This window comes from Enhydra lutris, unplaced genomic scaffold (genome assembly GCF_002288905.1).
Source record: "Enhydra lutris kenyoni isolate GAN:26980312 unplaced genomic scaffold, ASM228890v2 scaffoldscaffold19, whole genome shotgun sequence".
NCBI classification, from domain to species: domain Eukaryota; kingdom Metazoa; phylum Chordata; class Mammalia; order Carnivora; family Mustelidae; genus Enhydra; species Enhydra lutris.
In genome coordinates this window covers 35,371,358-35,381,545 of record NW_019154103.1, presented here as the reverse complement: position 1 = coordinate 35,381,545, position 10,188 = coordinate 35,371,358, and the positions used below count along the sequence as shown (strand labels likewise).

At 46.7% G+C, this 10,188-nt stretch overlaps 1 protein-coding gene across 9 annotated transcripts in view; it reads right to left on the bottom strand.

Annotated features, from left to right (window-relative positions):
• Positions 1–4,467, bottom strand: part of LOC111148438 (family with sequence similarity 193 member B) — a 32,018-nt gene extending 27,551 nt beyond the window's left edge. For 4 of the 9 annotated variants that reach the window (XM_022504969.1, XM_022504975.1, XM_022504970.1 and 1 more), the window contains exon 1: positions 4,223–4,467. In XM_022504969.1, the coding sequence (XP_022360677.1) occupies positions 4,223–4,432 (210 nt within the window). In that variant the 5' untranslated portion in view covers positions 4,433–4,467. Of the gene's footprint in view, positions 1–2,707; positions 2,808–3,144 lie in introns of all 9 variants that reach the window. The other 5 variants (XM_022504977.1, XM_022504980.1, XM_022504979.1 and 2 more) reach the window with 2 other exon arrangements.
• Between the last annotated feature and the right edge of the window lie 5,721 nt (positions 4,468–10,188).

Genomic DNA, 10,188 nt, shown 5'->3' with positions numbered 1-10,188 from the left:
CTGGGTGTGGTGTGTGTGTAATGGGCCTAAATGAATGAATGATGGCCAGCCTGGCCCAGCAGTAGAGGCTGGTTAAGAACAAAGTGGAAGAAACCTCACTTTTACTTCTTTTATTATACTTTGGTTTAACAGCCACTTATAGAGCACATAAGGACCATGTACAATAAATACCCCACAAATAAATTAAAACATAGCCCTTGCTCTCAAAATTTCTAGGTTCAGGATATAAAGGTGTCAGGATATTAATAGGCTATTTAATACCAGATGTTAAGTTTATAGATCTGGGACATTTTAAGAAAATCAAAAATAAAAACTTTAAAAAAAAAAATAAAAACTTTTTAAGGAATTTAAAAATTAAACAATCTTAGCAAGTAAGTCTTCATCTTCAAAGGCCTTTTAGCATTTCTACTTTAGAGAATCTCTACTGGCTTACAGAGAAGAACCAGAGGTGGCAGGGTTTCCCCACCCCCCCCACCGCCCATATCATTACCTACTACTTGCAATGAAAGTGTCTAGACTGGGTTTGCAGTGATTTTGAGAGAGGTCCCTAGTTAGAGGAACTATCTTATTCATCTGTGTACCCAAAATAAAGGTCATAATGCTTGCTGAGTGGATTAAACATAATGAGATGGTTTCAATAAAGATATTGACTGATCCTCTGCTCCAGTCTCTTGAGGCAGCAGGTTTAACTCTGAGCAGTGGGGAACCAGGTCTCTAGAGTCTCTTTAAACTCTCTTTAAACTGGGCTGGGCAGGTCTCAGCAAGTGCTGTAGAGAGATGAGAGATGGGAAGGGCAAGATGAGCTCAACCAGCTCCAACTGCTGGTTTACAGTCTGGCAAGTCTCCTGAGGGTTTACTGAGTATGCACCTGGACTGCAGGCTGAGTGGTCCAAGAGAGGCCAAAAGACAGACAGCAGAACTGGCAGGTGAGAACACTCAGGCTCTGGATGGCCATCTGGCACAGTTCCAACTATCTCTGACTCCTGCTCTTGCCTCCGGAGCCTCGATGTACTTGGTGCTACGTGGGTTGCTCCACATTCTCTTATGACATTGCTGATGAGGCTTAGAAGAGGAAAAAACATGCCCAGAGTCACAAAGTTAGAGACTGAGCTTGGGAGTTCACCACAAGTCTGGAATACTAAACACTATTTCTCACTACTGCCTTATTCAGCTGCTTTGTAAGCTGTTTTTCTTTCTTTTTTTTTTTTCCTTTGATAATAAGGTAGTAACTGTTTTAGTCTTATTTAGTAAATGAGGATATGGATTGTTTAAGTAAACAGATCAATGCAGTTTAGTGACCTCAAACAACTGGAAGGGCTTTTGGGATCCCAAATAGGCCAGCTTAAGGTTCTGCATTTAAATGTGAACAAGTTATGCAAATGAGCAAAGGGGACAGGATAGAACCAGAGTGGCCTTCAAACCTGAACTCAGGAATCCTGGCTCTTCAGCCTAACTCAATTACTGTGTACGTGTTCCCTGGACCATGAGCCCTTTGTGGGCAGGGACCACATCTGATTCACTTCTGCATTCCCAGCTAACCCAGGGCCTGGCACAGATCAGGTGTCCTTCTTATTAGGGGCAGACACTATTCAGAGACTGCAGATCACTGTCTTACAGAAATGTGGGCCCAGCAACACCAGATTTTTAGAGTTTTAAGAAATGGCACAAATCCATTTTGTGGGAATCTTATGGTTTTTTAAAAAATGGCTTAAATTAAAATAAAACAATGTGTGACGTGGGGCTTCAGAACCTGTCTGAGGACTACAAGTGGTCCTATTTGTTGTCTTTGGCTTCAGTTTGGCATGCAACACAGAGTTTCACCTTACGTGCCCACTCTGTGTACACTGAGAATTTTAAGTGACCCCAACCCTTTCAGCAGGTGCTTTTCACCAGGGCACAAAAGCCTACTTCTGGATTAAGAAACCCCCTCCCCAGCAAAAAAGTGAGGTACAATCAGAAGAGAGTTCGTCAGTTTGTTTCACCTCTTTGTGGCTATAGTATATTTTAAAAAAAGGCCTTGTTAAACCCCACACAGTACACAAAAGAGTATCCTTTTTTGGAGGGGCAGAAGGCACCTGAGACCTATAGTGGGAGTTATATGAGCAAATGTTTTCTTGCTCTGAGTTTCTGTTTCTTCATCTGAAAAATGGGGAAATAGTATTTATACCTTTCAGTTCATTCATTAAACATCTGTTCACCACAGGCATAGGGGTACAAGAGTGACTGACGTGGTTCCTGCACTCTCAGAGTTTATGCAGCAAAAGCAGACCAATAATTAAACCAATAGTTAACTCATCACAACTGTATTAAATACTGAGGAAAGAAAAGGGGTGGCAGGAAGATTAGAAGTATGGTATATAAAGCATCTGGCACTAATAAATTAATGAACTGGCAGGTCAAGCAGTGGAGCAGATAATGAAGCTTACAATTCTTAGGAAAGCTGTGTCCTAAATAAAAACTAAATAGTTAAGCCATTATCCAAAATTCTGGCCATGAACACTATAACTTAGCTAAGTGAAGGGGACCTTAAAGTGTTGCTGGTGAGTGAGAAGGAGAGAAGACAACAGCTCCCCTGGCTCTCCCTACCTTAATGCTCCCCTTTTGGATAATAGCATTCCCAGGGTGGCCCAGAGAAGAGAAAGAGGAAAGCTAGAGGGGGAAGCAGGTTCAGGGTCTAAAGTTAGACCAGGCAAGGGTGGGGTCCAACCTGGGGAGCTGATTCCCAGGGTAGGGGCTCAGGGTGAAGGTGGGTCTTCTGACACTCAATAAGTGGTGACATTTTCATTAATTAAAAATCTTATTGTGATCTGAAACACAAAGGATACCAGCATCAAAACTGGGTTACAATAAGCACAGGTCCTCAACGGATTCATTCTCTCTCATTCACCTAGTTATTTCTACTCAGTGTCAGCAAGGCCCAGGGCTAGGCATGGAGGATAAGAGATAGATGACATAGTCCGTGCCCCTGTGGAGTTCACAGTGCAGTGCAGGGAACAGATACATCAACAGAATGTCTCCATGAAGAATGGGGAGTGCTACCAAAGGAGGCACAGGGGGCTATGGGCACAAAGGGGGCACCTGATGCAATTGGGAAGGCAGGGAAGGCTTTCTGGGAATGGTTCCCCAAATGGCATCCCCACTCACATGCACAATTCCAGAGATTCTACTAGAAGGCTGTCAAGAGCCATGCCTTCTGGCTGCACCAGCCTCCCAGAGTCCCCTGCTGCCCGATGCAGTGTCTGCAGAGCCAAACGCATCTTCCGCCACGCCTCATCCTCATCCGGCGCTGCATCCGACCCTCCAAGACTCCTGCAGGAGCCTGCCTTCCTTGGCAGGCTCAGCCAAAAGACCAACTCAAAACTCTTTCGTCAGAGCAAGCTTAGGGCGAGCCACCCAGCCCCAGGTGCCACAACCCTCCCAGAGCAACTGTGGCTCGTGCCACCCCGGGCTCTCAGGAACACTGGCAGGGTACCTCCCATTATCTCCTTTGCTCAAAAGAAAGTGACCTTCTTCCAGGTGGCAAGCTGGAAGCTTTGCTGAGTCCTGCTACTGCTCACTTTTAGCAGGATTCACCAAAGCCGGGGATCTGAGGGTTGGGGTAGGCCACCTTGTGGGGTCAGAGGTAGAGAGGGAAGAAAGGGCAGGCTTTGCTAGTTTATGCTTCAGCGCAGGAGCCCCACCAAATAGTCTTCTGGGCGGCCTGGCTGGCTGCTCCAACTGCTCGGCTGGGCAGGGAGAAGCGGGAGGCCACTGGAGACATATGCTGGGGGCACACAGCTGCTCAGGGGGCAGTGGCTGCAGGCAGTGAGGGGAAAGGGTGGGGCCGCTCCCGGGGTGGGGAGAGGGAAGAGGCTGCAGCCTTCCAGGGCACAGCGCCCCAGTCTGTGGGTAGATGGGGGAGCAGGTGGGCCCAGGGGGAGGTGAAGGGCAGAGAGCTGAGCTGTGGCCTCAGGAGCAGAGCCCAGTCCCAGTGTGGATATACGACCCGAAGGTTTAAGCCCTTGCTCCAGCCCGGAGGCGGCGGGAGAGGGCAGGCAGCCCTGGTCACAGGACAGGACGGACCACGCTTCGGCTTGGAGAAGGGTCCAGCCTCCACTCCCGCCTCAGGGGAGATAGCCTCAGCCCCAGCCAGTGGAGGATGGTCCATCCCCAAGCTCACCCCGGCCCCGCTCCCGGGAGGTGAAAGTGCCGGAGCAGCCGGACTCCCCTAGCTCGCTCCTACCTGCGGTCCGGGCGCCAACTTGGGCTCGTCCTCCTCCCTGGGGCCGTCGCGGTCCGGTTCCACGGGAGCCTCCGAGGGCCCTGCACCCGCTCCCGCTTCCAGGCTCGGCGGCGGCGGGGGCTCGGGAGCCTGGGGCTTCTGCTGCCCCGCGGCCCGCATCCTCTCGCGCCGGCCCGCGCCGCCGCTCGGCCTGCTCCGCCTCCGAGTCATGCTGCTGCTCGCGCCGCTCCCTCGCTCCACTCGCGCCGCCGCCACCGCCGCCGCCGCCGCTCCCCTCGCAGGACAACAGCCAATATGGCGGCGCCCGGCTCCCCCCTCTGCTGCTGCCAGCAGGTCATAGGGCGCGGCGTCCGCGCCGCCGCACTAGCCCCCGAGGCTGCCTGCGCCATTTTGAATAAGGTCACCTGAGTTCTGCGAGTGTGAGAACCTGGTGCGACCTGCGCGGGGGAAGGGTGGTCGCTGTGGTAACCATGCTGCCCGGCCCTGGGCGCTTAATAATTGTTAAGTGGATGAATGAATGAATGAATTTCTAGAGTACTTTCACACCCACCATCCGACTCCTCGCACTCACCCGGCGAGGCAGGTACGGTCGTTCCCATTTTGCAGGGGAGAAAATCAAGGCTTACAGAAGGCGAAGCGGGGACTCAACATCAGCAAGCCAAAACTCAAGGTCTCGTGGACGGCAGGAGGTGAAAGAGATGAAGTAATGGTCTAGGTCTTTATTTGCAACGTATGGTAGACTGGGGAGTCTAGCGTTCTGTGCTTGGGACAGCAGAGCTCAGACTCCGCTCCTGCCCCAGTCTGGTGGAGAAAGTGGACCGTTAAATACACGGTTACAACCAGTGTGATAAAGATGAGATGACTGGGGCAAATACTAGGTCAGCATTTCCGCAAAAATTGTATGTACAGGAAAGGATTTTGAGTGGTACACAAAGGAACATTTAAAATATGTGATAATTACGTATTTAATTGTTAAAATGAGTATCGCCCTCTCTTTTTTGAATATAGGAGACATGCACATGGTACAAATTTTAGAAAAAGTTTTGAGCGCAATCTCTCATACCAGGACCATTGGTACCCTGAAACTATATGGCTATTATATGTACAGTTGCTATTGATATCATCAACAGGGCAGAATTATGACATTAGCCTAATTAATGGGAACAAGGGCTATTTTGAGAGGAAGGGCTACATGGCCCTGGAGCTTTCCTTAACTAGCAAGAACGTAAATGAAAAATACTTTATCTCTTTTTAGGGATTAGTGCCATCATCAAAGATTTAAAGAATTCAGAGTGATTCTTGCTACATGAACATTACTTCTTAGTTTGGCCAGGATAGAAGATAGATAGTATTTTTTCCCATTTATTTTTATTGTGTTAAAATGTCCCTAACATAAAACTTAAAGATCTTAACCATTTTTAAGCGTATAGTTCAGTGGCATTAAGTACATTCTCGTCGGGTGCAACCATTACTGCCATCCCTCTCCAGAGCTCTTTTCATCTCGCAAAACTGAAACTCCGTACTGATTAAATAACTCCTCATTCTCCTTTCCCACAGCCACTGGCAACCACCATTCTACTTAAAAAAACAAAAACAACAACAAAAAACAAAAAATGAAACAACCTAAACAAAACCCAACCTCTTTTTCTTCATACCCAGCTCTGGTAACCACTATTCTTTCTGTTACTATGAGTTCAGCTTTTTTTTTTTTTTAAACATATTCCACATATAAGTGAGACTATGCAATATTTGTCTTTTTGTGATGGGCTTATTTCACTTTGCAGAGTGTCCTCCAGAGTCATCCATGTTGTTGGAAATGGCAGGATTTTCTTCTTTTTTAAGGATGAATATATTCCTTTATATATATTGTACACATACGCTATGTATGTAATATATGTTCTTATACAGACGTATTTTATATATATTTCTTTCACATATATATGTATATGTGTGCGTGTGTGTGTGTGTGTGTGTGTGTGTGTATGCCACATTCTCTTTATTGATGGAGAAGATAGATGGTCCTGAAGAATGACAGAGCATTCTGGCAAACTTACTCTGGTAAGGACCCCAGGTGTGGGCACTTTCTCAGAGTGGTCATTCTTGGAACATATGGGTGCAGTTGTTGGCCTCTAATCGACAACTATGGGTCTAGTAAATGCTTTTCCTTCTATACCAAATTTTAGAAATAGTTTGTGTTCCTCCTAGTAAACCTTTACTGTCTTGCTTCAGGGGTATGTCACTTTCTGAACACATTTACTCTATGGGAAGTTTTGACCAAATCGCCATTCCTTGGGCTACCAGGCTAAACTGCTGTGACATTGATGACATCATTCTGATGGACCTTGAGAACAGGAAGTAGGAGAGGCCCTAGATGACTTGGTAAGCATGATGTGTGTGCTGGAAGGCAGATAATAAATCTCAGTGGTCTGTCTGCAGGGGTGCCCGGGGGGCATAGTCAGTTAAGTGTTTCAACTCAGGTTGTGATCTCAGGGTCATGAGATCAAGCCCTGCATCGGGCTCTGTGCTGAGTGTGGATTCCACTTGGGATGCTCTCTCCCTTCCTTTGCCCCTCCCGCTCATGCTCACTCTCTCTCTGTCAAATAAGTAAATTTAAAAAACCAAATATATGCAGCAGTCTCTCCACTATCTACACTATCCAGGGGTCTGGGATATGTTGAGCTCTTCCCCATAAAATGAAGGACAGGTTGCTGTACATCATACTCCCTATCACTAATAAGCAGGTACCATACTTGGGCTTCTTTAGACTTGAATGGTAAAATATGCTGTATTTAATTATTTTTACCTATTACTGCATCACTTGAAAGCTGTCAACTTTATGGGGGACCGAATGAGGAGGGAAGGTTTTCTTATTGGATCAGCTTGCAGAGTAAGTAGTTCTACCTTTGGTCTTTATACTTAGGCATCGGATTTTGGAACAAAGTTATACCCTCCTTTGGCAAATAGTTATTCTCCTTTTGAGATGTTCCTGGCTTGCTCCAGGGGTCTGGTGAAATTGGTTGCCTGACCATGACATACCAGGTTATCATGTGACCCGAGCTACCATGTTATCCCATCAACGCAGCCATAAAATCAGGGGTGGTCAGCAGCACTCCATTGTTAAGAGGAGTGACGTATGTGGCTTGGGTCCAAGCAAGCCCTGAAGACAGAAGTACAGTAGGCTGCCTGAGCAAGTTGTTTACATTCCTCTCCTGCTTCTGGTATTCATGGTCTCATGGAGAATCATTTATGATGATTTGATGATGAGTTGCCTGAGAAAGAAAAGTTTAAAGCCCAATTTATAGATGGCTCTGCACAGTATGTGACTTCAGCCAGAAGTGGCTTCTGTGGGGTTCCCGCCTGCCTTCAAGAGGGCCTAAGGGACCTAGAAAAGGGAAGTGTGCCCAGAAGGCCTGAAGTACAGGCACACTGATTCCTGGGCTTTGGATCATTTAGTCTATTGGGCAGAGATTTGGAAGGAAACAGACTGAAGGTTAGTGACAGGAAGTTTTGAGGAAGATAAATGTGCATAAAGTGCCCAGAATGGCTTCAGAGCATAAAGTGATTTGTGTCTCAGATGGACATTCACCAAAAGGCTCTCACTGTGGGAGAACCTCTTCTACATGGTGGCAGTATGATACCTGTGACCATCAGGCAGTCCCCTTCTGCAACCACTCTGGGACTTTCTCAGCAGCTTTATGACAAAACTGGCCGGGCAACACCAGCTCCTTCCTCCCACAGATGGCCTCACCTCTATCACTGCTGAGTCCAGTCTGTCAACCTCAGGAAACCAGCCTAAGCCCCCAGGGTGGAACCTTAACTTTGCGAAGACTGGCCAGCTATCTTTTGGCAGAGAGAACACTGGAGATGTATTCGTTAGGGTGGGCCAACAGCTGTAACAAACAATCCCAACATGTTAGGGGTCTAATACCATAGTAGTATAGTTCTTTTTCATGTCACGTCCCATGCCAGTCCACGGGGATTTGTTTCATGCAGTCATTCAGGAATCTGGTCCCTTCTCTCTTGTGACATGTCCTTTCATCTGTGTTCTCTCCAATCATCTAGAAAATGGGGAAAAAGATAGAGTGAGGGTTGCATGGTATGTTTTTATGAGCAATACCCAGAAATGACTATCCATCATTTCCACTCAAGTTCTGTGGGTGAGATGTTAGCCACATGGCTCCACCCGACTGTAATCCATCCCTCCACTCCATCCCCTCTCCCCAGGCAACCACTGATCTGCTTTCTGTCTCTATGAATATTTTGCATTTCATGTAGTATGAACTGCCTTGCCTGAGTTCTTTCCCTCAGCATAATTATTTTGTGATTCACTCATGTTGTAGTATGGACCCATACACATTCTTTCTTACTGCTGGGTAGTTGTCCATGGTGTGGAAGTACCATAGTTTGACTATCCATTCAACGTTGATGAGCCAACATGACAAACATTTCTCATACGTTAAATAAGCTTGTTATGCTGCTCTAAGAACTGGAAGAAAATTTTTTTAAAGATTTTTTTAAATTTATTTGACAGACAGAGATCACAAGTAGGTAGAGAGGCAGGCAGAGAGAAAGAGTGGGGAAGCTGGCTCCCTGCTGAGCAGAGAGCCTGATGTGGAGTTCAATCCCAGGACCCTGAGATCATGACCTGAGCCGAAGGCAGAGGCTTTAACCCACTGAGCCACCCAGGCACCTGAAAATATTTTTAAATCAAGTATACAATATACTGAAATTATATCTTTTGCAACTTGTTTATTTATATATATGTTTTTTCTGTGCTAATTTAAAAATGTATGAAGGCAGGGCCAGCTTCATGGACGCACGGCCTGGGCAGTCACTCAGGGCACCACATTCAGAAGGGCTCTGAACCTCAAATGCCCTGCCTTTGTCTTCTGGAAATTCTTTAAGTTTTATTAAGATTTTTATTTTCATTCCAGTATAGGTAATATAACAGCATTATATTAGTTTTGGTGTACAATACAGTGATTCAACAGTTCTGTCTGTTACTCAGTGCTCATCATGATAAGTTGAACTCTTTAATCCCCTTGACATTCTTCGTAAGGTTTGATCAAGAGGCCTACATTTTCATTTTGGACTGGGTGCTACAATTTATTTAGCTGGTCTTGTGCACAAGAGTGTATACTTTTCCAAACTACTTTTATGGGGGCCTACAGTAATAAGTGTGAAGGCCACTGACCTCATCACCCAGGTCTGTTAAGGGCTTGGGTGTGGAACACAAAATCCAGGGTGGTTTGCCAGTACTACCCTGTGATTTAGTTGCCCTCCCAACCAATGTGGTGGGTGCAGAACTAACTAGTTGCTTGAGTGTAGAGGAGGGCAGGAGAAATTCTAAGGGCGGTGCAAACTGGATTACCATCTTGGCGTTGTTTCCCATCTGCGTGGGTGGGTGATGTTGGACCTTCTACAGATGTGGGCTTCAGCCAGTCCCAGTGCAGTTACTGAGTCCCACCCAACTCACCACTGTCATCCTGGCTGACTTCCGGGAAGAAGTGCCTCCACCAGAGGAAAGATGATTAGGGCCCCTTCCTCCCCTTGAGTCTTGGATTTGGACCTCAGCCTGATTAAGGACTTTCTTTAAAATTTTTATTTTATTTTATTTTAAAGATTATTTATTTATTTACTTGAGAGAGGGAGAGAGCAAGCACAGTCCAGGGGTGGGGGAGTGGCAGGAGGAGAGGAAGAAGCAGACTCCCTGCTGAGCAGGGAGCCTGACTCAGGACCCCATGCCAGGACCCTGGGATCATGATCTGAGCTGAAGGCAGATGCTTAACTGACTGAGCCACCCAGGCGCCCCCACTAACTAAGGACTTTCTTTGCACTTTTTGAGGGAGGTAACCTTTTTGAGGGAGGGTCTCCTTCCTTCTCCCTCAGTCCTCCTCCCTCTAAACTTGAGAATGGGTTTGCCCCTTTGGACAGGAAGATCTGGGACTGACTCTCCCTGCTTCCCC